Source organism: Musca autumnalis, unplaced genomic scaffold (assembly GCF_047663935.1).
Source record: "Musca autumnalis isolate F117 unplaced genomic scaffold, ASM4766393v1 scaffold_4, whole genome shotgun sequence".
NCBI classification, from domain to species: domain Eukaryota; kingdom Metazoa; phylum Arthropoda; class Insecta; order Diptera; family Muscidae; genus Musca; species Musca autumnalis.
In genome coordinates this window covers 17,345,610-17,372,328 of record NW_027411977.1, presented here as the reverse complement: position 1 = coordinate 17,372,328, position 26,719 = coordinate 17,345,610, and the positions used below count along the sequence as shown (strand labels likewise).

General features: G+C 36.1%; 3 protein-coding genes across 8 annotated transcripts; 2 read left to right on the top strand and 1 right to left on the bottom strand.

Annotated features, from left to right (window-relative positions):
• The first annotated feature begins 1,245 nt into the window (after window positions 1-1,245).
• Window positions 1,246-11,788, top strand: velo (sentrin-specific protease 6 veloren). 2 transcript variants are annotated; one of them, XM_073980200.1, is made up of 10 exons: window positions 1,246-1,953; window positions 2,249-2,348; window positions 3,253-6,708; window positions 6,782-6,899; window positions 8,006-8,118; window positions 8,187-8,406; window positions 8,468-8,663; window positions 9,487-9,965; window positions 10,045-10,778; window positions 10,842-11,788. In XM_073980200.1, the coding sequence occupies exons 2-10, from the start codon at window positions 2,256-2,258 to the stop codon at window positions 11,169-11,171; spliced, it is 5,739 nt and encodes a 1,912-aa protein (XP_073836301.1). In that variant the 5' UTR covers window positions 1,246-1,953; window positions 2,249-2,255; the 3' UTR covers window positions 11,172-11,788. The 2 variants fall into 2 exon arrangements, with proteins under 2 accessions (XP_073836301.1, XP_073836300.1); XM_073980199.1 differs by having other exon boundaries at window positions 1,276-1,953; window positions 2,249-2,372.
• A 1,845-nt stretch (window positions 11,789-13,633) lies between these two features.
• Ist1 (increased sodium tolerance 1-like protein) lies at window positions 13,634-19,956 on the top strand. 5 transcript variants are annotated; one of them, XM_073987472.1, is made up of 6 exons: window positions 13,665-14,131; window positions 14,329-14,717; window positions 14,786-15,114; window positions 19,073-19,144; window positions 19,367-19,429; window positions 19,527-19,956. In XM_073987472.1, the coding sequence occupies exons 1-6, from the start codon at window positions 13,950-13,952 to the stop codon at window positions 19,743-19,745; spliced, it is 1,254 nt and encodes a 417-aa protein (XP_073843573.1). In that variant the 5' UTR covers window positions 13,665-13,949; the 3' UTR covers window positions 19,746-19,956. The 5 variants fall into 5 exon arrangements, 4 of the variants coding, with proteins under 4 accessions (XP_073843574.1, XP_073843575.1, XP_073843576.1 ...); XM_073987473.1 differs by lacking the exon at window positions 19,367-19,429 and having other exon boundaries at window positions 13,634-14,131; XM_073987474.1 differs by lacking the exon at window positions 19,073-19,144 and having other exon boundaries at window positions 13,637-14,131.
• Window positions 19,867-22,191, bottom strand: Sbds (SBDS ribosome maturation factor). The gene is made up of 2 exons (XM_073987476.1): window positions 21,815-22,191; window positions 19,867-20,581 (listed from the first exon to the last, which is right to left on the bottom strand). The coding sequence occupies exons 1-2, from the start codon at window positions 21,943-21,945 to the stop codon at window positions 19,951-19,953; spliced, it is 762 nt and encodes a 253-aa protein (XP_073843577.1). The 5' UTR covers window positions 21,946-22,191; the 3' UTR covers window positions 19,867-19,950.
• Between the last annotated feature and the right edge of the window lie 4,528 nt (window positions 22,192-26,719).

Below are 26,719 nucleotides of genomic sequence, written 5' to 3'. Positions count from 1 at the left end.
GAACACTGTGCACAAATTTACAGAAATGCAATAGAGAAACACATAAAGTTTTAGTTGAAAAATACTCGTTTCCAAAATAAGATGTGCATACTCGACGGTTGTTAAAGAGATAAAATTAAAATGTAATTATTGTTAAAATATTTTGTTTAATATTTATATAACGATTGTTATTTGTTCTTTTTTAATTTAAAGTCCCTGATGATGACTTTCGGAGAAAGTCGAAATATTGGAAAAATAAAAATTAAATAAAAAACAAAACATATTGTTTTTATTTTCTGACCTAAAGCCAAAATAAAAATCAAGAAGTTAATTATTCAGAATGTATGGAAAAATAAATGAAATGTGTGTAGTTAAATATAGAAGATACATTTGAAGGAAAGTCTATTGTTTTTCCTATTCGTTTAATGTATATTTTATGTGTTTTCGGTTCATTTTCGTGAAAACGAGGAAACAAAAAACGAAGGAAATTGTGTCTATGTTTCTGTTAATTACGAATGGTGTCGTGGAAACGGGTTAATTCGTGTACGTCGTTCGACAGGCGAACAACGTAATTGAAACGCTCGTGAGAACATGACATTATATTTGGTCTGTTCCTTTACTTTTGAAAATAGTAAAACCGGCAAAAGTAGTTAATTAAGTTTGCATAGTCGAAGGTCAGACTAGAGAGGTTTCGTTGAAAAAGTTGCGTTTAATTAGGTGTTCCATCAAACTCTCCAATACTGCAACTTTATGATTTTACTCTAGTGTGGAAGTCGATTGAGGAACGCCTAATTAAACGCAACTTTTTTCCAACTGACACATGCATATGTGAACGTGTGGGACAAATTGGAAGTTACTTTCAACGCACTTGCAGTGATGACTGCCATGGAAATTTTCTCGGCAGTTATGTTGATAGTTGGTGAGCAAATCAACATGTGGAGTGTATTGAAATTTGTCGAGTTGCCACTTTGTGTAAACGGGGATAAAATCAAGACGTCAGTTTGTAGAAGTAATAAATAAGGTGGATGCATCAGCCCAGCTGATCGAATACAAATTGCTGTAAATTGAATTTGTCTTAAAAACGTACTGCAACTTAGAACTTTACTTATAAATTATACAAAATTAGCCTATTTATATTTACAAAATAATAAATTGTTAATTTTATTTTCTTTACGACATGAAAAAAATTGCATTCATGATCGATAGATCTACCTTGATTGTTGTGCCATAATTTTAAATGAATGGGATGTCTGACAAAAAAACGATATGGCAACACAGTTCAATCCATAGAATAATATAATAGAAACAAACGAAATCAAAGTAATCAGAAGTTGTCAAAAGCAAAAGCAGCAACTGCTGAACGGTCTCGTAAAAATCACCAAAAATAACGTCAAATATTCAAACATAACATCAAATCCGGTCGTAAACGAGTTCTAAACAACCAATAAAATGATGTGGATAATTTATAAAATTAATAACTTAAAAATTTGTGAAATATTTGGAAAAATGTTCAATTCGAAGCCATCGAATGAAGTGAATAAACAATTTAGTGGTACCACGGAATATGGCTGAAAAAAGTAAAGGAATTAGTGGTACCACTAATTCAACGAATATGCCAAAGTGAATGTTGTGATAATGAACAGCTTTAAAGAAAATGCCAAAGTAATTGCTACTATAAGTCGAAAGGTGGCGCTCTGTGTGTAGCCATCATTGAAATGCAACCCTGTAGTGTGGCCACCTCTCTCTCATCGCTGCTGTGTGTGTGTTTCGTGAGTGTGTGCAAAACTAAAATATTGGTAATAGGCACACACGCCATATTTAATTTCTAACAGCAAAAAAAGCCATTTTTCGTTAAAATCAATGCAATATTTCTCGATAAAGTTGTAAAAAATGTCAGAAGTTCCTTAAAAGTGTGTGTGTTGATAAACAGATCAATAAATATATTAATAAATTCCAAGTGAAATTGAATTAAAGGTAAGGAGTGATAAAGAATTTTCTTTTCGGATGCGCAACAAAATGAGTTTCATTTTTTTTGTTCATACTTTGCTATAATGGACAGAAGATGGAGACAGACAATGAATTTGCTTTAATATTTTCATTTCCAAGCAAAGAGATATCTAAATATTATCGTGAAATATTGATTATTTGCAAAATTGTATAATTATATTTATATGCATGATGGAATTTTTCATTTGATTCGATGTTCATTTTTCTTTTATTGTATGTGCGTGGTTGTTTTCTCATAATGTTTCCCTATTTACATTTGCAGTGTTGCCATGGCCCATTATTACATACAAAGCCTTGATGACAACATAAAGCTATACACGACGGATGTCCAAGTGGTTCATGTGGCCGGCGACGATGTTGGTGTCAGTAATCCAAATAGAGCACAGGTTCATAGTTCTAAATGCTACTAACACTCCTTATGTTGTTATTGTGTTTTTGGGTTCATTATTGCAATAACATCTTGCTTACTTTGGTATTGATTTTTTATGATTTAGGATGGTGATGGTGTGTGTTTACAAAGGAACACATTTTTTTTTTAATTCAGTTATCAAAAGTTGAAAAAAGGAAATACTATTAGATTTACTTTCGTTAAAAAGCTGAATCTTAAAATTAACTCAAAATAGTTCTTTCCTTAGAAACGTAGATACGCAAAAGACATTTACGTTGCACATGCAGATAGGAGACATATACGGGTATGTTTTGAGACACATTTCACCTCTCACTTGACGGCTCAAGCATTTTGTTGAGCCCATTTACTTATATTTTTTGCGAATTTCTTGGGGCTAAGATTCATTAGAGTATTTAAAACTAAGAATACCCCTTACTCCGTCCATGAAATACTCGAAAAATAAGCGTAAATGGGATGAGCAAAAAATGCTTGAGGCGTGAAGTGAGAGGTGAAGTGTGTGACCGAACATACCCGATAATATTAATTAGCCTCCCACCCGTATTTCTTTGCCATGTCTGCCTTTTGTAGCTCTGGATGCCCTGTGTACTGCAGTTTGAATGTCCACACTCGAAAAGTATTGATTATTTCAACAAAAAATATGCAACGATACTATCAGGGCCCCAAGAGATATGGACGGAAGATATGTCAAAAAGAACTTCGAGGAGGTATTGAGCCGTATTTTTCCGAAGAATATTTTTTCAACCAATGCCTTCTATGTCCCTTTGTTGTTGTAAATATCCCTTCATTGTTTTATTTTATTTATTACTTTTTCAACATTTCCAAATTCATTACTTAATTGTTATTGGCTTCTATTACAGCAAATTGTTATGGATGATAGTTCCCAAATATTATTACAAAATGACGGCGGACCGCAGCAAGTGGTATATCAGACGCAGGCAACACCAACACAATATCAGCCGCCACAGCCGGGACAAACGTATACCATTTTGGGTGATGACATAAATCAAACCCAAACTCAGCAAGTACATCAACAACAGCCTCAGCAACAGGCTCCACAACAACAGCAACAAGCGCCACCACCTCAACATCAACAGCAGCAAATTCTAATGCATCAACAGCAACAACAGACACAGCAGCAACATCAGGTCATTGACCACCAACAGCACCAAATGCAAACTACATATTTACAGGCCGATCCACAGCAGCAACACATGCAGGCGACCCAAGAACATCAAATGCAACATGTTCAAGCTGCAGCGGCACAACAACAACAGCAACCACCACCTCAGATTTACTATACTACAGAACAGTTGGTACACCAGCAACAACAGCAGCAACAACAACAGCAAAAGAAAGTATACATTCAGCAGCAACCGCCTCCACCGCAAACAATGCAACAGCAATATCAACCTCATCCTCAACAACAGACACATCAACAAATGATGCATCAACAGCCACCGCCTCCTCCTCAACAACAACAGCAGCAACAACAACACATTTTGCAAAGTCCACAACATCAGCAAGTACAGGTACAGCACCAAGTTTCGCCTGGAAACCAACAAGCTCAGCAACAGCCCCAAATCATTTACCGAATGCAACCCCAGACGTTACAGACAACACAACAACAACTGCAACAACAAACTCAACTTTTGGGTAACACTCAATTGATTGTCCAGCAACCTTCCGGTCAGCAAGTCCTCATACAGCAATCATCCCAACAGCAAGAACTTATTATGAGGCAGCAGCCTCGTGTTGTCTACGGGAATCGAATAAATTTCACACCCCAACAACAACCACAGCAGCAACAACAGCAAGTCATAATGCAGCAATCTCAACCGCATCAACAACAGCAACATATACAAATCCAAACCAATGCCATGCATCACAATCCAACGGGCCACATGGTGCAGCAAGCTCGGGTAGTTCCACAACAACACCAGCAACAGGTGCAGCAACAACATACCCCACCGCCCCAACAACAAATGCAACAAAATGTCGTCTATCACCAAATACAAGTTCAAAATAACCAAATGGCCAAGCAAACCATGCAACAGAATGCTGTTGTCCATCAACAGCAACAGCAGCAGCAACAACAGCACATGCAACAACTTCAGCAGCAACAACACCCTCAACAACAAGTACAAATGGTAGCACCATTGAGTAACCCAAATGGTACTACCATTATACGAACTGCTGGCGTCCGTGGTGGGAAAATAGCTCGAGGTGGTGCTCTTATTGCCCGCATGCCTGGGATGGGACCCGGAGTTGCACGTTCTGTTTTTAATACAGCTGGTACGATCGGTGGTGGAGGTGGGCAAATTTTACGCACTCCTCGACCACGATGTAGTACTACGGCTGGTACCACGACAAGGGGCCGTGGTGGAAGGGGCGCTCGTGGTGCGGCAGCTGCAGCCTTAGCTGCTGGTCGTGGCGTTCAATTGGGAATGAACTCAAATGCCCAATTGCAAGGTAAACTTGTTTCGCCCAATGTTCGCCAAGTCTTTCGCACTCAACATCAACTAAGTGACGGTAGCGTCCAACAACAGCTTCATCTAGTGCAAACCCATGCCCGGGCACCAGGTGCAGTTACCCGTTTTAGATCTCCCGTTGTAGGACAACAAGTTCAACATCAACAAACGCAACAGCATGCTACTTCCCAATCATCCCCGCCCTCTTCGACGAATACCACTGCAACTGGAGCAACCTCCACATCAACCACAGGCAATTTTGATTTGGATTTGGAAGATAGTATCCAAGCAGTTTTTGTTAAAAAGGATGGCCAGAAACAAAATGTTCCAGCATCTGCTCCCAATGCAGCTGTCGCCTCTGGGGGAACTGCTCCACAAAATACCACAACCACCAATATAGCTGGTGCTGCTGCCGGTACCACTCTAACATCTTACTACGCCAAAACTTCCAATAGTGACGATGATGACACACGTCTGATTAGAACACAAAATGGCACCTGTATGACATTGGCTGAGTTCAAAAAACGCAATGCAAATGCTGCAGTAGCCCCCCAAGCTGTTCAAGGTGCCAATAGCGCTTCTTGCATAAAGCCACTACAACAAACACCAGCTGGTGCGAAAATAACACTACCGGCTGCTGGCGGCCAGGCCCTGCATACAGTTCCTGTGGCTCGTGTAGCTCCGCAAAAGCATATAGTTCCCAAGGAACAATTGGGAAATGCTGTCCCCGCAAATACCACTGCAAGCCCCTTACAAAATCGGCCACCTGCTGGTTCCTCGGTATACCAAACCTCACATAATAATTACGAGATACAAACTCAGCATGTTCTGCAAAATCGTGCCGGACAGCAAATGGCTGAAAAAGACCGAAACAGTGCCAAAATGTTGGTAATTTTGGTATCTGGAGAACAGCGTTTGATTACTTTCACACTGCCGCGAGAATCTTGTACTGTTCAAGATCTACTCGAACAAGTGGGTGTGCCATTCGATGATAACACCACCATACAGTGTGTTGAAAATCCTGGAGCTAATATTGATTTTGTAGTAACTGTTGGTTTCTCGGTACAAGAATCTGCTAGCGAATTGATATCAAGAGCCGAACAGAGTCTACAAATAAGTCGTCAACAGGAAAGTTTACAACAAAGCGCAACTGGACAAACAAATAATGCTCAGGCTCAACAGGAACAGAGCTCAGGAGCAGCCAACGCTGTAGCTACGACGGGGGCCAATTCAAACGTTGCTACAACAACTGCTTCAAGTGCTTTGTCATCAGTTAGTGCATCATCCTCATCAAGTCCTGCGCCTTCAGATAGTTCTAACAAGGAGCAGTCAACACCTACTTCGAAAGTATCGACCGCTGGTTCTAAAACACCCCAAGATGACTCCAGTGGTAGCAGCAGCCAGCGAAAACTCATCCAAGGCTTCTACGCAATATGCCAGAGTTGCGGTTTCAGTGGATACGATCATTCAAAATGTGAACGTTGTAAACGGGTATTCTTGGAACCACCTAAAAAGATACCAATCAAACAGGCCAACAATGCGGCTGCTTCTGGTAATTTTGGTAATCTTAGTGCATCCGGATCCGAGTCATCATTTTCACCGAACACCACAGGACCAGGTGATAAAAAACCGCGACATCACAGTGAAACAAATCCAAGTCAACGAGGAAAATCCTCGGCATCATACAATCCAAATGGACCATCGACAAGGGGCCGTGGTGGTTCCCAAGGCGGTAGGGGTCGAGGCACTCGTTCCGGTCGTCGAGCTGCAGAAATTGAACCTGTTATCCTAACGCTTAGCAGCGATGAGGAAGACGACGAATCGTCAAATAAGGGAACTTCCAATGTAAGCTTGCGCATCCCACAAAAAGAAATGTCATTTTCTCTAACATAATAAAAATTCATTTTTGTTATTTTAGATGGCTCACTTTGCTAAATCACAGAGTAACTCTTCACCTGCATCGTTAATGTCATCATATAAGCCTCTGTCGTTTGAACCAAATATTCCAGAAAGTGATGAAACCATCATATACAGCGGTAAGTCGAATTTTTACATTACTAGGGAGTTACAAAACGATACTTGAAAATATTTCAAAATATTTATTGGAATTCAGTAGAATGCCTATATTTTGGATGCTAAGAGGCGGTAACGCTTATCTTTCCTTAAACGGCAATTTTAGGGAATATGTGAGTTTATTAGTCAAAATAAATGTTAGTTCATAGATAAGTTTCGCATATTTCCATAAAAGAATGTCTTAAATTTCGGCCGAAGACGGCCACTTGCTACATCTTCCATTAGGTGCAGTAGACAATTTGTTTCGTAAAGGCTTGTTTCGATTTTTTAGGTTGTTGTGTTATTGAGGTCAATTTAATGAAAACAAATTCAAGTATTTTAGTTGCGTCTGCCTAAATGAAAATATGGTGAATTACAAATAAATGACGGTCAAGGTCAAAAGTTCCATTAGAAAAAAGTTGAATTAGTTGATAAAAAAAATGTTGCATAAAAACCCCCATTCATTTTATTTTCCTATTTATAATTACATTGCAAACTACTAAATGTCAATATATTGAAGGAAGGTGATGTTTTTCGTGAAAATAATCGTATAAATGTTATCTGACATTGATTTTATTTATAATTATTCTGCGTTTTCATTTTGTCGAGTCTGGCAACACCGTGTTAATTGTCACACAATTGTATGCTATTCACCACCAGGTGTCACCCTCTTACTGTAGTTATGACACTGACATTTCGGACGCCATTGTTGTTTTCATGTGTCGCTCTATAAAGAATGTGTAATAAAGTAGAGTACGAAGCAAAAGTGTGAAAGAAAAACGAATCGGGACCTTATTTTAGTGGAAAAGTTAATTTTGTTAAATTTATTTACATTTTTTTTTATTTAATTGGCATAAAAAACTCGTAGAATAGAACGAAGTATCAAAATGGAGTGGAATGGTAAATGAGAAACAATTTTTTTCGTGAACATTCTTGTTGATGTTCTTTCTGTTCGAAGAATGTGTGTGCGCTGTGTTTATTGTGTGGTATTCTCTCCGGCAAAAAAAGACTTTGCTAACACGTTTTCTCTATTTGCATCTGAACTCTGATTGCTGCGGTATATTCAAAATTATGTTTAATCTTTTTTCAGATTTCAAACGTGGGGACATTACTGATCTCGCCAACTGTAGCGATAAATTAAGCTGCACCTTGCCTTGTAAATATATTCGTTTGGGTACATACTGCTTTGAGCCTCCGGAACAGGTAAGCTGTAATACACTTCTTAATATCAGCTGTCTTCTCCAACATTATTTTGTATATATAATTTACAGGTTGTTATAACCTCTAAAGGTGTACGGATAGTTGCACCATTGGAAAGCAATCCCTCGGAAACTTTCCCCTTGCACATACACAAACAGGAGGTTGTTAAGGTTATCGCCCACTTTTCAAAAACAACAGATTCTATGTTGTGTTTTTACACTTTGCGCACCTGTGCTCAGTATATCCGTACTTCGCTGAAGATGCCCGATATAACACAGCCATTAGATGGAGGTAAATATTGTGTTAATTATTTTTTATTTGCAATATACCTATTTAAAATTTTTATTTTTAGTTACGTACTTTTCGCCCAATGGACCTTATCAAATGCGCAAAATTATATTACAATTTCAAACAATATCGGATCAGGCTAAAAGTGTTATACGCTCAATCTGGGACTTTCTTGATGAAATCTCCGATACAGATGCCCAGGATTTGTTACAGAGAGCAGCTGAATCTGATCGCAAAGTGAACATTAATAAGAATAATAGGTAAGTTCTATGTAGTACTAAAACTATTGCTAAACATCTCAAACGTTTCTAGCTCGTGGTATTTATATTGCCTGTCCTTCCTTCCATATGTGCATATGTTATAGTATGTTGGGTTTAAGTTGAGTTTAATTCACTAATATGAATAACTTTTATGGCGAAAGTCTATACTTCCCGAGATATGGGCCTTTGAAGTTCCGAAAATTCCCTTGTTTAAAGCCTGGCTGCTTAGAGAAAAATTTACAGTTAAATTAATTTCTTCCCGTTCCCGAGATTTGCACGTCTTAAATCCCCGGCCGAACGCCGCTTATTTAGAAAAAATTACTTAAAGAAAAATTTACTATTATTCAATAAGCTTCACAATGGTAACCATATCATTATCTGTTCAAAAAAAGAAGTTAATGTTCGGAACCATAGAGGCCTATATATCGGGAAGTATGGACTTCAGAAAAAAGAGTAATGTATATATTTGTTATGAGACCTAACTGTGGAAAAAATTTGGACCCGTTCAGAGCTTAATGCTTAAACTCAACTCGGCCATTTTGTTTTGGTTTGAAGATATTATCTTTGAATGCGGCCTGGATTTTATAGTCCCTCTTCTTGGAAATATTTTACAAATGCCCACAAAGTAGTTTCGAAACAATCTGAGTGTGGATCTCTTTAACTGCACTACACTTATGCCTTTGTGTATACATATTTTTTCCTAAAAATTTACATCATTCTCTTTGTATAACGCACAAATGAATAGAAATTTCTTCGTGTTTTTAGAAAATGTTTGAAAAATATTTCACATTTTTACTTACGTTTTTTCATTTCTTTATTACAGTGAAAGTGTCCCCACAACAACACAACTACAACCCAACGAAATTCGCCAACTATTGATATATCCCCAAGGAAAAGGGGGTATTGCCATCAACACGGAAGATTACATGTGTCTGGCAACGGATCAATACTTAAATGATATTATTATTGACTTCTATTTGAAATGGGTTCATGAGAACATTATACCCGATGCACAAAAGGAGCGCACTCATATTTTTAGTACATTCTTTTATAAACGCTTAACTACTCTAACTCGCCATATAAATCATGATAAGGATGTGAAACAGACAGCAGCTCAGAAGCGGCATGCTCGTGTACAAAACTGGACAAAGAATGTAAATCTTTTCGAAAAAGATTACATTATAATACCCATTAATGAACAATCCCATTGGTTCCTGGCCATTATATGTTTTCCCAAGCTCAAAGGTCCGGTTACCTTTGATACAAATGTACCGGTGGAACTGCAGCCCATAAAAAAGACAAGTAAGTATTACATTTCTCAATAGAGAAGTAAAATTTCCATTTTACTAATAACAAAACTCCACCCTTCAATAATTTGCAGAAGGCAAAAAGGTATCGCTACAAATTGGTAATACCACAATAACGCCTCTTTCTAAACGTGATAGCTCAAACGTTTTGAGTGAAATCTGTGGGGTAGGCGATGATGATAGTGAACGTGATGAAGCTGAGGGAGACGATAGTGACTTGGCCTCAGAAGATAGCGATTTTGACAATTCGAATTCGACCACTCCCAGCAATTCACAGCCAGCTGTGCCAGTTGCAACGAGTGCCCCAACCAATACCTCGACACATCAGCCCATAAAGCAGCCATTAATTTTAATTTTTGATTCATTGGCCGGTGCATCTAGGAGTCGTGTTGTGGCCACGTTGCGTGACTACTTAACGTGTGAATATAAAATTAAAATGCCCGAGGCTCCTCTCCATGCCTTCAATAAAGACAACATGCCCGGACACTGTGTTAAAGTTCCTCAACAAAACAATTTCACCGATTGTGGTCTTTATCTACTGCAATATGTGGAACAGTTTTTCAAAGATCCCATACGTGACTATCGCGTACCAATTAAACAGTTGGCCAATTGGTTTGATACACTTACAGTGACGAAGAAACGTGAAGATATTTCAAATTTAATACAAACACTAATGGATGAACGCAATGGACCCAATAATAAAATTATACTACCCGAAATACCTTTTCCTACGTTAAATGGACAACTGGTTGAACCAGATGGCTATAATATTGAATTTGAAGAAGAAGATATGGAAGATGATGATGATGTAAGTAAACTCTAAAGGTATCTACACATGGAACGAAAATAATTTATTAAATATTATTTTTAGGATGACAATCAAACTGCTGATATGGACGACATTTCAAACGAGGATATGAATAAAAGTAAACTTCCAACAAAAATGGGTTCCATGCCAGCTACAATAGCTACGGCCACCCCTCCTACCACCATGCCAACACTAGTACCTACACAAGGCAGAAAAATTGTACTAAAACGAAGAATGCAAGTTACCGGTGGTCCCAATGAAACTAGTTCATCTTCTCCTTCCATGAGCAGTCCAAATACATCATCTTGTCAAACACCGCCTGGTCAGGTCGTGACACCTGGTCAACAACAACGTCCCCCAAATATGACAAAGATACGTAAACTGGAGCCATAATTCCATCAACCATTCTCCGGCCAAAATTATTATTATCTTATCGCTTAAGTTCTAATATTTCCAACACACACACATAAAGAATACATCTGAAACATTTCGTATATTCCCCCATACCTACCTTATTAACGTTTAATGTTATAAATACTCTAAAGATTTTGATTCTTTATGATATATAATTGTTTTTATAAAATAATAATTATTTTAATATTTAGTTTTATTATTCCTTGTTGTTAAGTTGCTTTTTTTAGTCCTCCTAAGGAACTCTCTCGCACACACACAAACACCCATATGCATAAACAAAAATGAATGAATGCGTCGAAAAGAGAATTAACTTTTCGACCCACCAAAAAAGAAAAGGAAACTGATATTTATAGAAATAATTAAATGCGCGTTTTTTGTTCATTTTCTATAAAAGGCAATGTAAATAGATTCTCTGCACCTCATCCTCATCTTTCATTTCATTTTTATTTATATGCCCTTAATTTTAATAAGATTAAAATATTTTTAAACCACTTAAAAAACAAAAATCATACAAAGAAGAAAAAGGGAAGTGGTTTTAAGGTCTCTTAACTATACCTATGAACAAACAAATATAAATAAAATTAATTTACAAGAAATATCTATTTTTGTTCTAATTTATTTTAAATCTTCTGGGCGGTCCATAATGGATAGATTTTCTATAACATCGATTCACTGCATTGTCTTTACGGAATACCATTCCTTTTCATAATGGATCTTCATTTTCCTCATTTTATTAATTTTCATGGCATAACTGTGTCAATGTCGCTTGGGGCTTTTTTTTAACAATTTTTATAAGCAATTTGATCATAGCTTCCTTTTTGTTAACGAGACACATAGGACACTCATGTTCCGGTCATGGAACCCCACTTGTTCGGCCGGGGTTAAAATCCTAGATCTGTTTTCATAAAGAAAATCAATTGCAAGCATTAAAAACAAAACAGCAACATTTTTTGATCATTTATTTACAAAAACAACACCCCTCAAGTCGAAAGAGATCAGTCCATCATAAACTTTATGATGCGAACATGACGTAAAGGGATAAGAATATCCGCAATCTTATCAAATCCAACAATTTGGATTCACAAGAATGTAGCCGTATTTGCTTGATTTATTTACAAAAACAACACATTACTTTTCTACAACCCCCTCTACCCATAAGAGATCAACTGTATTGTTTTTCTTCAATGCAGGAGGAAGGAGGAATTCGCACAATTTCTCTTTTGGTATGTGGTTGCTGTTGTTTTCTTTTCCACAGCAATTCTCTTCTTAACATCCATGTATGTTCGTAAAATAAACACAAATTCCATTAACATACATGATGCCCCATTGCGCCACAAAATTGTATTTTAATTTCAATGATTTTATTGAGATAAAATATCAACAAGGAAGAACTATGTGTCGTCTCCTCTTTTAAGTATCTGGTTGGTTATATCGTTCAGTATGTCGTTTAATTTTTTTGGGAATTCTGTTTTATTCAATTGGTCAATTCAATCGGATATCATGTATTTAAATTTTGTACATTTTATCATGTATGTTCTGTTGAAAAAGTTAGGTTAATGTTTACATTATAGGGTGAGAGAGAGAAAATACATAATAATAAATCTCTCTCCATCTCATTTTCTCAGAGAGTTCTTTTTTCCAGTATGTTTTGTGCTGCCATATGACAACCGAACAGATGCAGTTTATAAAAAATAAACAAAAATAACGAATAGGAATGTAAATAAACAAAACAAAAAAGCAACAACAAACTTAAAACAAGTATTATTTATTATACTAATTAATTAAAAAATTTCTACACAACAAATAAATCATGTTCAAATTATTGGAAATAATTGTTTTATAATTCAATTATTACAATTTCATATTATTTCAATTATTTTCATTCGATTTTATATTACTACCTTGATTGCACTTACGCCACTTACATCTACTTTACATCAGCTGTTTTTATCCCCTAACTACCCCCCACAAAACTACATTCTCATTCCATGCTCTTAGGATCATTGTTAATGGGTCTTGTTTGGTTGGCACTTGTAGGCAGTTTTGTTTTTGTGCCTCTCTCTCCTTTTCATGCAGTTCCATTTTGACATGTATGTAAGTCAGGTAAAACATACATGGCGAATTCCAATCATGTTAAACAAATTTACAGAGTAAATAACATTGTCAGATCTTTGGAATACTCACTAGAACTTATTATTCCATATTACTATATATTTCAATAATTACTTTGTTATTACAATTAATTAAATTATGTTAATTTCTTTTGTTTTTACTAAGCCTATTTACCATGTATATTTTCATAATTCAATAGATGAGGTTAAATGTTAGTTTTTTGTTGTTGTACCTCATTCTCTTAATCGCTCTCTCACTCACTGTTTATTTCTCACTTGTACTCTCACTGGTCTAATTACAAATGTTGCCATACTGGCGAAATAATTTCTAACAGTTGATAAAGGAAACAAAGGAGAAATTAGAAAGCAAAAGGCAAAATGTCAAAATGTATATAAGAATTTTACATAAAATAAAGAAATCTGAGCAAAAAAATAAAAAAAATCAAGATTTAAAAATTCATTACAAGTCATTTTTTGTTTTAGAGTTGTTGTTATTGTTTTTATTGTAATTAATTGGCATCTTTGTTTGTGGGTAAATGACGTTTTTGCCTTTTCGTCGTCATTAATGAGTCATTTGGTTTTTTAGTCATAGCTCAGAACAAAACAAATCAAGAACAACATCGGACGAAAAATAATTGTTAAGAAAATGTTTAGCAGTAAGCCGAATTATACAAAACTAAAAACCAATTTAAAATTGGCTGTAAATCGCCTAAAACTTTTGGAAAAAAAGAAGGCTGAGATCGCCCAGAAGTCGCGTAAAGAAATTGCTGACTTCTTGGCTACAGGAAAGACGGAAAGGGCTCGTATTAGAGTGGAGCACATAATTAGGTAAGTAAAATAATGTTTACACTCGTGAGACATGGGCCCGCACGACTGCCCTGCCAAACCTACTCGTCCATCTTCAGTGGATCTGTGAGTTAGATGAGAAACAGACACTTTCCTGGAACTGGAGATAGACCCACCAGAAGAACAACAACACAACAACTACATTCACAATTTGTTTTTTTTTTTTTTTTAATTTTTAGGGAAGACTATTTGGTTGAGGCAATGGAAGTTGTGGAAATGTATTGTGATTTATTGTTGGCCCGTTTTGGTTTGGTAACACAAATGAAAGAATTGGATGATGGAATTGCTGAGGCTGTTGCTAGCGTAGTATGGGTTTGTCCACGACTGCAAAGCGATGTTGCCGAATTGAAAGTTATATCGGATATATTCATACAAAAATATGGCCCAGAGTTTGCAGAAAAAACACGTACTGCAACAGGAGATCATCATGTTTCCGAAAAGTTGATGCACAAATTACAATTGCAGGCACCACCCAAGCTATTGGTGGAGAAGTATCTAATAGAAATTGCCAAGAATTATAACATCGAATATGAACCGGACCCACAGGTGATCAATGAAGATAACCAAGGTGAAGAAGATATGGAAAAAGGAGGAAGATTAAGAATGAATTAATCCAAATTTTGTTTCTAATTACAGGTAAAGACCAATCGCTTATTGATTTATCAGATCGCAATAATCTGGGTGGCAGCGGTGAACCTCCCCAAATGGGTTTCATCGGATATCCATCATTGCCACCAATGCCTAGTGTACCCAATAACAAACCATTCAATTATCCACCACCTTATGGTGGAGGTGGTGGTGGCGGTTCTGCAGCAGCTCCTTTACCTTATGGAGGTCCTCCAGTTGCAGGAGGTGGTCCAGCTGCTGGTGGTCCACCACCATTTAACTATAATATACCACCAAATGTTGGCGCAACAGGAGGAGCTAACAACGAAGTTAAGGATTTGAATACACAGTTCATCAATGTAAGTTTCAGACATACTGTTGACAATTTTCATAAACAAAAACACACAACAGTCATTAACAAAAATGCAAAAGCTAATTATAGTAGAATCCTAATAATACGAACGTTTTAATAATCCCTAACAAACAGCTAGTCCCATGAACTTAAACTTTTTAAATCGAATAATTTGTAAAAAAATACTTTTTTCCATACGAATTATCGGGAATTCCATTGTATTTACTATGATGGAGTTGGTACTATTGGAGGACTCAATGGGACAGAAAAAGTATTTTTTTTTTTTAAGTGGGCATGTTTAAATTTTGCTTTTTGATAACTAACTTTATGGGTCTATCTTGCATTGCCACTTAACTTGAGTTGAGTTGTCAGTTGTCTGCGCGACTGAGATGAAATGTTGTACCATTAATGTCAACTCAACTGAGTGGTCGATAAACATGTTATCGATCAGTGTTTTTTCAAACATGCGACCTCTATTCGCCAAAAAAAAAAAAAACATTTTAAAAATAATTGCGCTTTGTATAATCTTTTGTGTATTCTGGACAATATTTTAATATTTTGGCTGAGTTTTCGAGCAAATTTGGAAAACAACCCAAGATTGGAATATAACCTGCCCATTGAATCTTCGGATCGTCAAGTTTTATTTTGCCGAAGGATGCCGTAGTTTACGTTGTGGAAACGTTAAAGGATGACTTCAAAGAAAGTTACAGATCAACAGGAATACCCCCACTTTTAAAAGTGTGCGCAGCGTTGCGATTCTTGGAGGACGGAAGTTTCCAAAAGTCCCATGGCAATGATTTCAACAACTGCATGGGTCAATCTACATTGTCGAGAGTATTGAAGGAAGTTGTCCACTTGATAAGAGGACAAATTGTGCCAAAATTGGATCGTTTCGAAGTTGACAGAGGAGGAAAAAAGGCAAAATTAAAACCATTTTTATTCAAAAACGAAATTCCCTGGTGTAGTTGGCTATATAGATGGAGGATGTTCGTCATTTGTACTTAAACTTAACCTACTGTATTTGTCACCAAATTCATTTGCAAAAGATTTGCTGCTGTCCGCTCCAAAGGCGATAAATTCACTTATTGTGATGGACCACCACCAGTGTCGTTGAAGTTTATTTTATTTTGAGGCATTTTCTTTTTCAACTTTAAAGTGAATCCAGACTCTGCCACTCTTCAGGTGTTCGTGTTGGAGGTTCATGGCTGTTTAAACTGTCTGAAATGGACCTCCACGCTTCATCCGCTGTGGCTTTGGTTTCACCAAAACTCCCGAACTCCTCGGGCTAAGTTTGGATTTTCACTCAGTTTATCAATTAATATTTCGAACTGCTGCTTTGTCGTTATTTTCACCATATTGATACACAAAATTAATTAATGATGCAAAGAATCAATAATTGTTAACAAAATCTTTATTTTTCCTTCTATTTTACTTCTTGTTTCTTCGAAAATGTTTACTGCAACTGAAAATTGGTGGTTGCTGAAAAACAGCCGCTTCGTCAACTGAGATTCGCAACTTCAGTTGAGAGTTGCCATACGTGGATCAATTTGGACAACTGGCAACGCCACTCAACGATAATTGTTATCGATGATCGACCCCTTAGACTCAATGGCTTATTATGTTCGAAAGTAGTTCAATATATATGTTTGATAAATCGTAGAAAGTAGTTTTTAGAATACTACAAGAACTACAAGAGATTAGTTTATTTATATGGAAATATGTTTTTCAAACACACAACAATTGGGATTATATTAAGTTTAGGTTGCATGTTCTTACCTGGTGAATGTGATGTACGTATGTGTATAAAGTTGATAGCCAGTAATAGTGGACTTCAAAGCGCTCCAAAAGTTACGACATTATGATCTGGGACATAGATCAAAGGGTTATAGCATTAGTAGAATATATTGGCCATTTCACGTCTTGCACGGCGAACAAAGAGCATATACCGGGGTGCCTTATCTGGATTTTTAGTCCGTGTCTGGATAAGAAAAAAAACTAGGAACAGTTTGGATTGGAGTGCCTGCGTTAGTACGTCTTAGTCATCGTCGTCGTCAAATTACGTCGCAGGTTCAATTGCAACAGCAGAAGCACCACATTAACATATTATGTTGCTGTTAAACACCTGTTAATACAATTGCATTGGGTTCCGTAGGGGAGGTGGAAGGTGTGTAGTACTGGTTCGTGTTGGGCATCTTTGCCTTAGAGTATGGTTCCTCCGTTGAACTAACCTGGGGCTGATTCATCTTTTTTTAAGGGTTGTCATGCCAGTGTGGTTGCAGAGCCTCCCTTGTTGTGGTCAAAAGATATGAATCATTCGCCTCTTCTCCTTAGGCAACCGTTTCAAAACTTTGGTCTTCCTGCTCCTGCAACTAGCTGTTTCAATTTATCAATATCAATTTATCAACGTCTGAAGTTGTTGGAAAGAATCGAATCGAATTCGTCACTACCCTTAAGGCTTCGGCACATACGGTCCGTTGAGTGCCGCGTTACTATACCCAGCAAAATGTTTGTAGCCAAAGAAGTAGTTAAATCATGAGTGCAAGTGATTTCGGACTACATCTTTTTACGTGAAAGAAGTCATGATTTTTACAAGGGCATGGTGCAGTGAGGATACTGTCTAATTTACTTCTTAAGCACACATTTTGCATTAGTTCTTTGTAGTGAATAAATCACAACAACATATGATTCAACTACTTCTTTGGCTACAAACAAAGATGTACTTCGAAATCACTTTTATTATTTTTTGTATACAAATTACTTTTTATGGATGCAAACATATTGCTGTTATTAGAATTAACAAGAAACAAATTATGATCTTTGTCTTTTTAAGTTTTTTTTTTGCAAAATTTTGAAATTTCTAAAATGGAACAACTTCAAATAAATTTTGCTGGGTAACCACATGAAAACTTCAAGAACAAACTTGGCACCACTTACACATTTTGCATGTGGTTGCTGTTTCTGTTTGCTTTGTTCTGCTTGACTATATTTAAAAAATTCTGTAATGGGTACCCCTTATCTGTCATCCCGTCAATCGTAGGCTGGGTTTCTCCAATCTTGGTTTTTATACCCTCTCAGTCTTTAGGCTAATGAGGGTATATACACTTTACAACTACCAAAAAGTTGTTTCATCGAAATAATGGTTTTAGATCCCAAGTATGTTTGGACGAAATTCGTTTCAGACAATTTGGAGTCGATTTAGTCTTGTCCGTCCGTCTGTCTGGCTGTTGTGCACGACAACTTTCGAACTGATTTACCACCAAATTTTGCACTTCGTAATATTTTGCCCATCTTGGAACTTAAGATGGGCCATATCGGTCCGCTCCTCTGGATACCTCCCCCACAAGGTCCAATATTTTTCTGTAAAATGGTGAACGATAACTCCCGCAGGGAGCAATCGATTTGGCCCAAACTTTGCACATCTTATTATTCCTTCCAGATATAGTTCGGCTTTGAAAATGGCCTATATCTGTCCACTCCTTCGGGTACCTCCCAGTATATTCAATATACATCAAAATTATAGTTTACTTCTTATTTGGTCAAAGGCTGAGGGTATATTTCCGTCAACGCAGCTCAAAATAGATTGGAAGAAAGTTGATTGTCTCGAATATAAATTGTCTTAAATGCGCTCCTTATGTTTGAAAGTGGTCTGAAATACCTTAGAATAGAAGATACCTGAATAGGAGTCCTCTTAGGTGAAAATATACCCACATGGGCGTCTTCTATAGAATAGAGCATGCCAGTAGGGCGTCTTCCATAGATTAGAACATGCCACAATGGTCATCTTCCATAGAAAATTCTTGAAATGGTGTCTTCCATAGACTAGAATATGACTGAATGGACGTTTTCTGAAAAATAGAAGATACCGAATGTCTCTAATCAGAAGCAATTTTTCTAGTTGTTTCCTTTAATATTGTATCCTGCATGATTGTTTTGCATATTAACGTATTGCTTTAATACTAACACAGGAGGAAACTAAAAGTGAAATGCCATCAAATTTCCAAGCAGGTGATGATGAAGCAATTGATCCAAATATTTTGGTACGTTTAATTATGCTCAATTAATATTCACTATTATGTCTGCGTCTCTGTTTGTGTGATTGTCCTTTGTATGCATCAATGTTTCGCCAGCATCAAGCTTTTTTCATCCATCTTCTCTTTTAACTGCACATTGAAGCTAACATTAAAGTCTTAAGTTGTTGCCTTGCACTTTTTAGTTATTCTTTTTCTTTTTTGTTTTAATTTTTATTTGTGTAAATATAGCGCCAGAAAATGGACAATGATCCACCACCACGTTATACTTCAATTAATCCAATGAATTTACAGGTAGAAGAATTATTTTGCACCTTAGCACTATCTTTACCTTTTTCCTTAAATGGGTATCAGTTGCTAAATAAAATCCTTCTCCTTCATACATTTGCAGAATTCCAATAAACCAAAGCCACAACCACGTAGCAAAATGCCACCACCAACGGTTCAACCCAGTGCACCACCACCATCAATGGAAATACCACAGCTACCAAATGTTCCCATGGATTTGCCAGACATACCATCCGATGACATCAAACCCAATAACAATGACGATGACATAGATTTTGATGATTTATCCAAACGTTTTGAAAATCTCAAGAAACGTAGATAAGTTTGTTTAATTGTTTATTTTATCTATGCTTGAAAATGGAAGATTATATTCCGCACCTCTACTTGTAAGTCATGTGTCTGTATTTATACATATAACGTCATTGAAAATGCAAAGAAAATCATTGTATGTTATGTTATCGAGTATGTATTGTATTGTAAAAAAGGCAACAACAACAAATATTTAAATAAATTACATATTTTATTCTTTAAAATATTTCCTCAGTTTCTATAACTTCCTTAAGTTCCAACAGTTCCACCAAACCCTTGCCTTTGGTATCGTTTCGTACCAATTCATCGATTGTGCGATAATTTCCAGGATCTATTAACAGCGTCATGTGCAATGTAGACTCATCCCACTCCTCATGCTCTACAGAAGCTGCAAGTTTTACTATCGCTTCCTTTAGTTTGGGTCCATTGTCTTTTTTGGCTGCAAACGAAACACGCAACTTCATTCGAGATCTTTCAATGGGCATGTGATCTTTTAACAGCTTAATGGCATCCAGAGTCTGCTGTTTTGTATTGCGATTTGGTTTTATTGAAAAGTGTGCTTCTTTCAGAGACTTCTCTATAATTGTTGTTGGATAGGGTCTTCGAGTTTCGGGATTCACGCATAAGGCTGCCACACTGTTAATAATGCTATTCAATTGTGTGTCATGCACGGATTGTCTTTCTTTTTCCGATACTTGCAACTCTCCCTTCATGAGAATTTCTTTACATATCTCAGTTTCATCGGTTTTACCGAACGCCTTTTGCAGTTCATCCTTTTTGGCAGCCTGGCCTTTGGAGACATTTGTGAAAACTGTGTGGGTCTGTAATACTTCATCGATGTCTTTCTCTCTAGAAAAAATGTTAATAAAACAAGTAAAAAAGTAACAGTAACATTTGACATAATGAAAAGAAGCAAACAAAAACATTGCTGTTGTAATAAATACAGGGGATAACTATCGGAAATTATTAAATAAATTCTAAAATTTATCCCATAACAGGTCTCAATTTATTTTAAGCCTAAATGTTTGAATTCTTGTGAAGGGGGTACTGGAAGAAAAGGCCCGATTAGGATATAATGGACCAAATCGAGGACTTCCTTAAGAACCATAGCTGGTGCCGTAATCAGGGCAATCATTAATATTTCCCTCTGAATTTTTCGCACGGAAAATAATTAAAAAACTGAAATTACATAAAAGCAATATTTTAAAATGGTAACAGCCACTAGAATCACCTAGTTATGGAATATTCTCGGCGAATCGACAAGCTTACAGCTTCAGCTTAGTCAGCATATACTTACTCCCAATAAACATACTGTCGTAATATGAGCCGAGAGGACTACCTGATGTAGAAATTTCAAAACGATCCCCGACATGTCCTTGATCTGCAGCTTTGCGCAAAATTTTGTGTGGGAGGTACCCGAAGTGCCGCAACTCCCAACAGGGCCACGCTGCGATCCTCAGCCTTCTCAACAATAACTCTCAAAAAAGTTCAAAAATTTCGAGTAAGGGCAGTTTAAGCGGTGTGCAAGGATTGAATTGGGCTTCAATGTTTTGAATTTTATTTATTTATTTACTTTGCAATTGAAGCCAGTTTACAATTCTATGGCCAATTTAAATATACGGGTATGTTCTGTGACACACTTCACCTCTCACTTCACGTCTCTAGCATTTTGTTCAAACAATTTACGCTTACTTTTCGAGTATTTTATGGACGGACTAGGGTGTACTATTCTTTTTAAATACCCTAATGAATATTAGCCCTAAGAAGTTCGCAAAAATTGGGAGTAAATAGGATGAACAAAATGCTTGAGTCGTGAAGTGAGAGGTGAAGTGTGTCTCAGAACATACCCGATAATTACAAAGTAAGTAATTACATACATATATTTTAATAATTTTAACAAGTAATATACATATCCCAGTAATATACATATCTCAGGAATTATGAACTTCCGCAATAAATTTGGTCCCGATCCGAGCTTAATGCTTAAACTCATCTTAAGCCCCATAAAATCTCGGTCACAAATTCCTTAACATGTGCTATTATAGAAAAGATCATCAATATTTTATTCTGGAAACTACTTACACATTACTTCTCCAGCTCAGTACTTTGTTTTTGTAGCAAGCAATTTCAAAACGCTTCCCACCTTTCTTCAGGCGAACAACGGCCACGTTTGTAAGGCGTATTTGATTAGTTGGTGTAAATATTTTCGACATTTTTACTTATTTCGCGGCGTGAGTTGGTTTTGTTTATTTTCATAAATTTCTCCGAACAAAATGATTCAAAACTAGATTCTGTGAAATGAACTAAAACACAGCTGATTTTATGTATGATTTTTTTTTATTTCATCATATAACGTAAGGATGTATCTTAAATTATGACGTGAGAGCTGCTGGTAGAAGTCATTAAAATAGCCTCGTTCCAGAACTAAAAAGTTTTTACACATTTAACGCATTTTGCACAAAAAGTACTAGAACGAAGCTAATACTAAAGCGGGGTACACACGGTCAGTTTTGACTGTCGATTTTTCGGAAATATCGATAAATGTCAAACTGTCCAGTAGAGCTGGCAAACCATCGATATTCCCAACATTAGATATTTTCGATATAATGTTTTAAAATAACGATTGCTATCGATATTATCGCTAAATTGTCATCGCCATTAATTTGTAGATAAAAATTTCTATTTATTTCAATGGATTTCAGGTTAGGGGTTTTTATTCCGATAATATCGATAGGCAAAACTATCTATCGATATTGAATTTTTAAATAATAATCGATATTATCGATAGTGCCATCGATTTTTTGCCAGCTCTACTGTCCAGCACAGAGCTGACAAAAATCGATGGCAATATCGATTATTATTTAAAAATTCAATATCGGTAGATAGTTTTGCCTATCGATATTATCGGAATTAAAACACCTAACCTAAAATTCATTGAAATAAATAGAAATTTCGCTGCTTTTCTGTTATGTGTGTAATAAAGTAAGTCCGTAGTCACACGTACACATTTTTCGGTAAAGTAAAATGTATTTTTTTATAAAATAAAAACAGTTGTTTATTCTCCTTTACATTCCTGTGAACTACTTTTGCAAAATTTTAAGAAAATCATTGACATTTCCGCCATTTTCATCTCCAAATTAATGGTGATGACAACCTAACCATAATATCGACAGCAATCGATATTTTAAAACATTATATCAAAACATCTAATGTTGGGAATATCGATGGTTTGCCAGCTCTACTGGACAGATAGACATTTATCGATATTTCCAAAAAACTGACAGTCAATACTGATCGTATGTACCCCACTTAACAACCAATGCATATTTGCATATTTATATAAGGTAGATGCATGAATTACAACAACTACCAAATTTACAAAAACAACATAGTTATTGAAAATTCAATGTCAAAGAAATTTTTTTCTGGAAAAACAAATACATTTTGAAAATCCTCAAAAATAGAACAAATTTGAATCAAAATGTAAATATGTATAAAGCATTCAGAACTGTCTTAGGTCATTGTTATTACATATTTACGATCATGGTACAAATACACAGGTAGCCGCATCGACAATTGTTGGTAACATAAGGTGTCCAAATTTGACATCAATTCAATGCAGTTGACACATTATGTTACCATCAGCTGGCATTATAATGCTACCTGTATTATTGTACCATGTTTACGTCTTATGCCAGACTATGAAAATTTTCATTGAAAACTTTTTGCCATTTTCTTCCAAATTTTCATTGACGTCTACACACATATATGAAATCATATGAAGATGTTGATATTTTCATTGCTTTGCATTGGTTTGAGAGTTACGAATTTAAACACAAAGAATAATTTCAGTAGTGGGATTCTGTAACTCATTTTTGCTGTTATCGATAATTGTCGGTAAAATTAAAATGCTTATAATTTCGATAATTAACGAAAATTTTCGGTAAGCTAACGATGAATAAAAAGTAGTCGGTAGCCTCTACCGATACAAACAGCGATGCCAATTTTTCTCTATGTTTTTAGTCATAATTTTGCGATTTAATTTTACCGATTTTTGTCGGTAACAGAAAAATGAGTTAAGCTGGGTACACATTGTCAGTTTTGAATGTCGATATTTCGCAATTATCGATAACTGTCCAACCGTCCAGCAACCACAAAACATTTTGTGGTTGCATGATGAATGAAAAAAAATGAACGGCCACACTAGCAAGCAACAACAAAGCTGTCATTCAAAACTGACAATGTGTACCCAGCTTTACAGAATCCCACTACAGATTACAGAACCTTGTGTACATAGTTTTACCCCCTTTACACCTCTTACTTATAAACTCATTTTCATGTTAATAAAAATTTGCATAGTCTGACATAAGACTACGATGAAGATAAGTATTTTATGTCCCAATTTACATTGGGCGAGTTTACTTGCGGCAATTGTGATTTTGTAGGAGAGAGAGGTGAGGCATATGGTAACCCTTTGCCTCTCAGCACCCTCTCTCACCTACAAACTGACAATTGCCGCAAGTAAACTCGCCCAATGTAAATAGGGACTATCGAAGCAAATTTCTAAGTTTTAAATTTCATGATTAGACCCATAGTACAATTACCCAGGTAGTGGCATCGTAAAATTTTGAATATGTCATGTCAAAACTTTCGTTATGTTGTTGGGGAAATTACAACAAAAATATTTTTTTTATAAAGGGATTTGACTTTTCATATTCGATCAGCTGGTGTGATACCACTACCTGGTAGATCAGCCATGATTAGACCCTATTACATTTTGAAAACCAAATTTACAAAAAAATTAAAAATACAGCTGTCTGTCACTTCTACCATACATAAATGTGCCTTGCTAAAAAAATATACAAACCCAGATAGCATTTAGAAGATTGTTTTTTCAAAAATCACATTGAGGAGTCTTTTTAGAGTCCTTTTGGTGATCAAAAATTGATTAAGTCGCTTGTGTGATCAGAAAGGGACTCGAAAGTGACTCCCTGTAATGATTAAAAAGAGTTCAATTTAAAATACAACAACAAATGTGTAGCAATCACAAATAAATCATTGAGGTGTTTAAAATGTGACAATTTTTTGTTATTCATTGTCACATTTTGATCATCTGGAAGATTGAAAAATGCTTAATCAAAAAAGGGTCATACAGGTGTTTGAAAAGTGATTATAATTATGTATACTCTGATCATATTTTGTTTCATAAGGTACAGCCAAACACAACACAATAGGTTTTGCCAAGTGAAATGAAGAAGCAGTATACTAACCACCAAGCAACATAAAGGATAATTAAAAGACATAACAAAGCAGAAAAGACTATAAAACAAAGGAAAGAAACAAAGAAGAATAAAAAGACAATTTTTTTAATTTATTTCGTCTAACAAAAAGACTCATAAATGACTCCCTAAAGACTCATAAACGATTATAAACATGACTCTAAAAAGACTCGAAAAAGGGTCCGAAATTAATCAACAAAACACCAATAAATGATTGAAATACGACTCGAAAAAGACTCATTTGTGATTTGTTTAGAAGAGTCGCCTGAGGTTATGTTTTCCTACCGACAAAGGAGTCATTTATGATCAGAGAATGAGCTCATATTCTAGCTTTTTAATCGTGCAGTCGGATCAAAAAAGACTCGAATTTGATTAAAATTTTCAAAAAATGCTGACTGGGAATATATAAAATATACAAAGTACGTCAGTATGTCTTTCAAATAAGTATTGCTTCAAAGATGTAAATATACTAAGATGGGAAAAGTCAATTGTTCGGGGGCTATCATGGCAGAACTACCAGGTAGTGGTATCACACCAGCTGATCGAATATGAAAAGTCAAATCCCTTTATAAAAAAATTATTTTTGTTGTAATATCCCCAACAACATAAAGAAAGTTTTGACATAACATATTCAAAATTTTACGATGCCACTACCTGGTTAATTGTGCCATGGGGGCTATATAAAGGCTTAGTTAGACCTATACCGACAAAATTCAGGTGGAAAGTTTTATACCCCTGACGAACACTAAATACCATATTTCAGCCATTCAGGCTACAACCTTCAAAACGCCGAAAATCGGGAGGTACCCTTCTATGGGGGCTATATGAAGGTTGGACCTATACAGAAAAATTTCAGGTGGAAAGTTTTGGACCCCTATAGACTATAGAGAATACTAAATATCAATTTTCACCCATTTCGGTGTGATAATGAAGCTTAAATCTTCAAAATAGCGAAAATCGGGAGTTATCTTTCTATGGTGGTTCTATGAAGCCGTGGACCTATACCGATAAATTTCCGGTAGAAAATTGTGTACTCCTAACGAAGACTAAATATCAAATTACAGCCATTTCGGTGTGATAATAAGCCTAAAATCTTCAAAATATCGAAAATCGGGAGGCACCGTTCTATGGGGTCTATATGACGCGAACCGATATAGCCCATTTCTAATGCCAAACATCCTAGGAGTAATATAAACTTCCATACCAAATTACAAAACTCTATCTTAACAAGTAAAAAGCATCAGTCGGCTTTGTCGACAGAGATATACCCTCAATTTAAGTGAATTGGAACTTTCATCTACGGACAGATCGAATGTATTTAGGGTCTTTCCAGAATTTTGTGGCACTTTTTGAACATTTCAACTTGCCGACAAAAATGTGGTTTAGGATTAAAGTTTAAAAGTTTTGCGGAGGAGGGAATGGACCGACATAGTACATTACGGAAGTGGATCTTATTTTGAGATTCATATCTTTTCGATAGATATCGCGCCCACTAGTCATTTCAGTGGGTTATCGTACACCTGTTGAACCAGTATGCCAGGAAGCATGGACTTGTCCACGGAAAACATATATGCACTTGGACACTTGGACACAAATGTTGAACTTTTGTGGGGGAGGTATCCTAAGGAGGGGACCGATATGGGCCATTTTAGAAGTTAAACTAAGTTTGGACAAAATATGACGAAGACGAAATTTTGGACCAAATCGG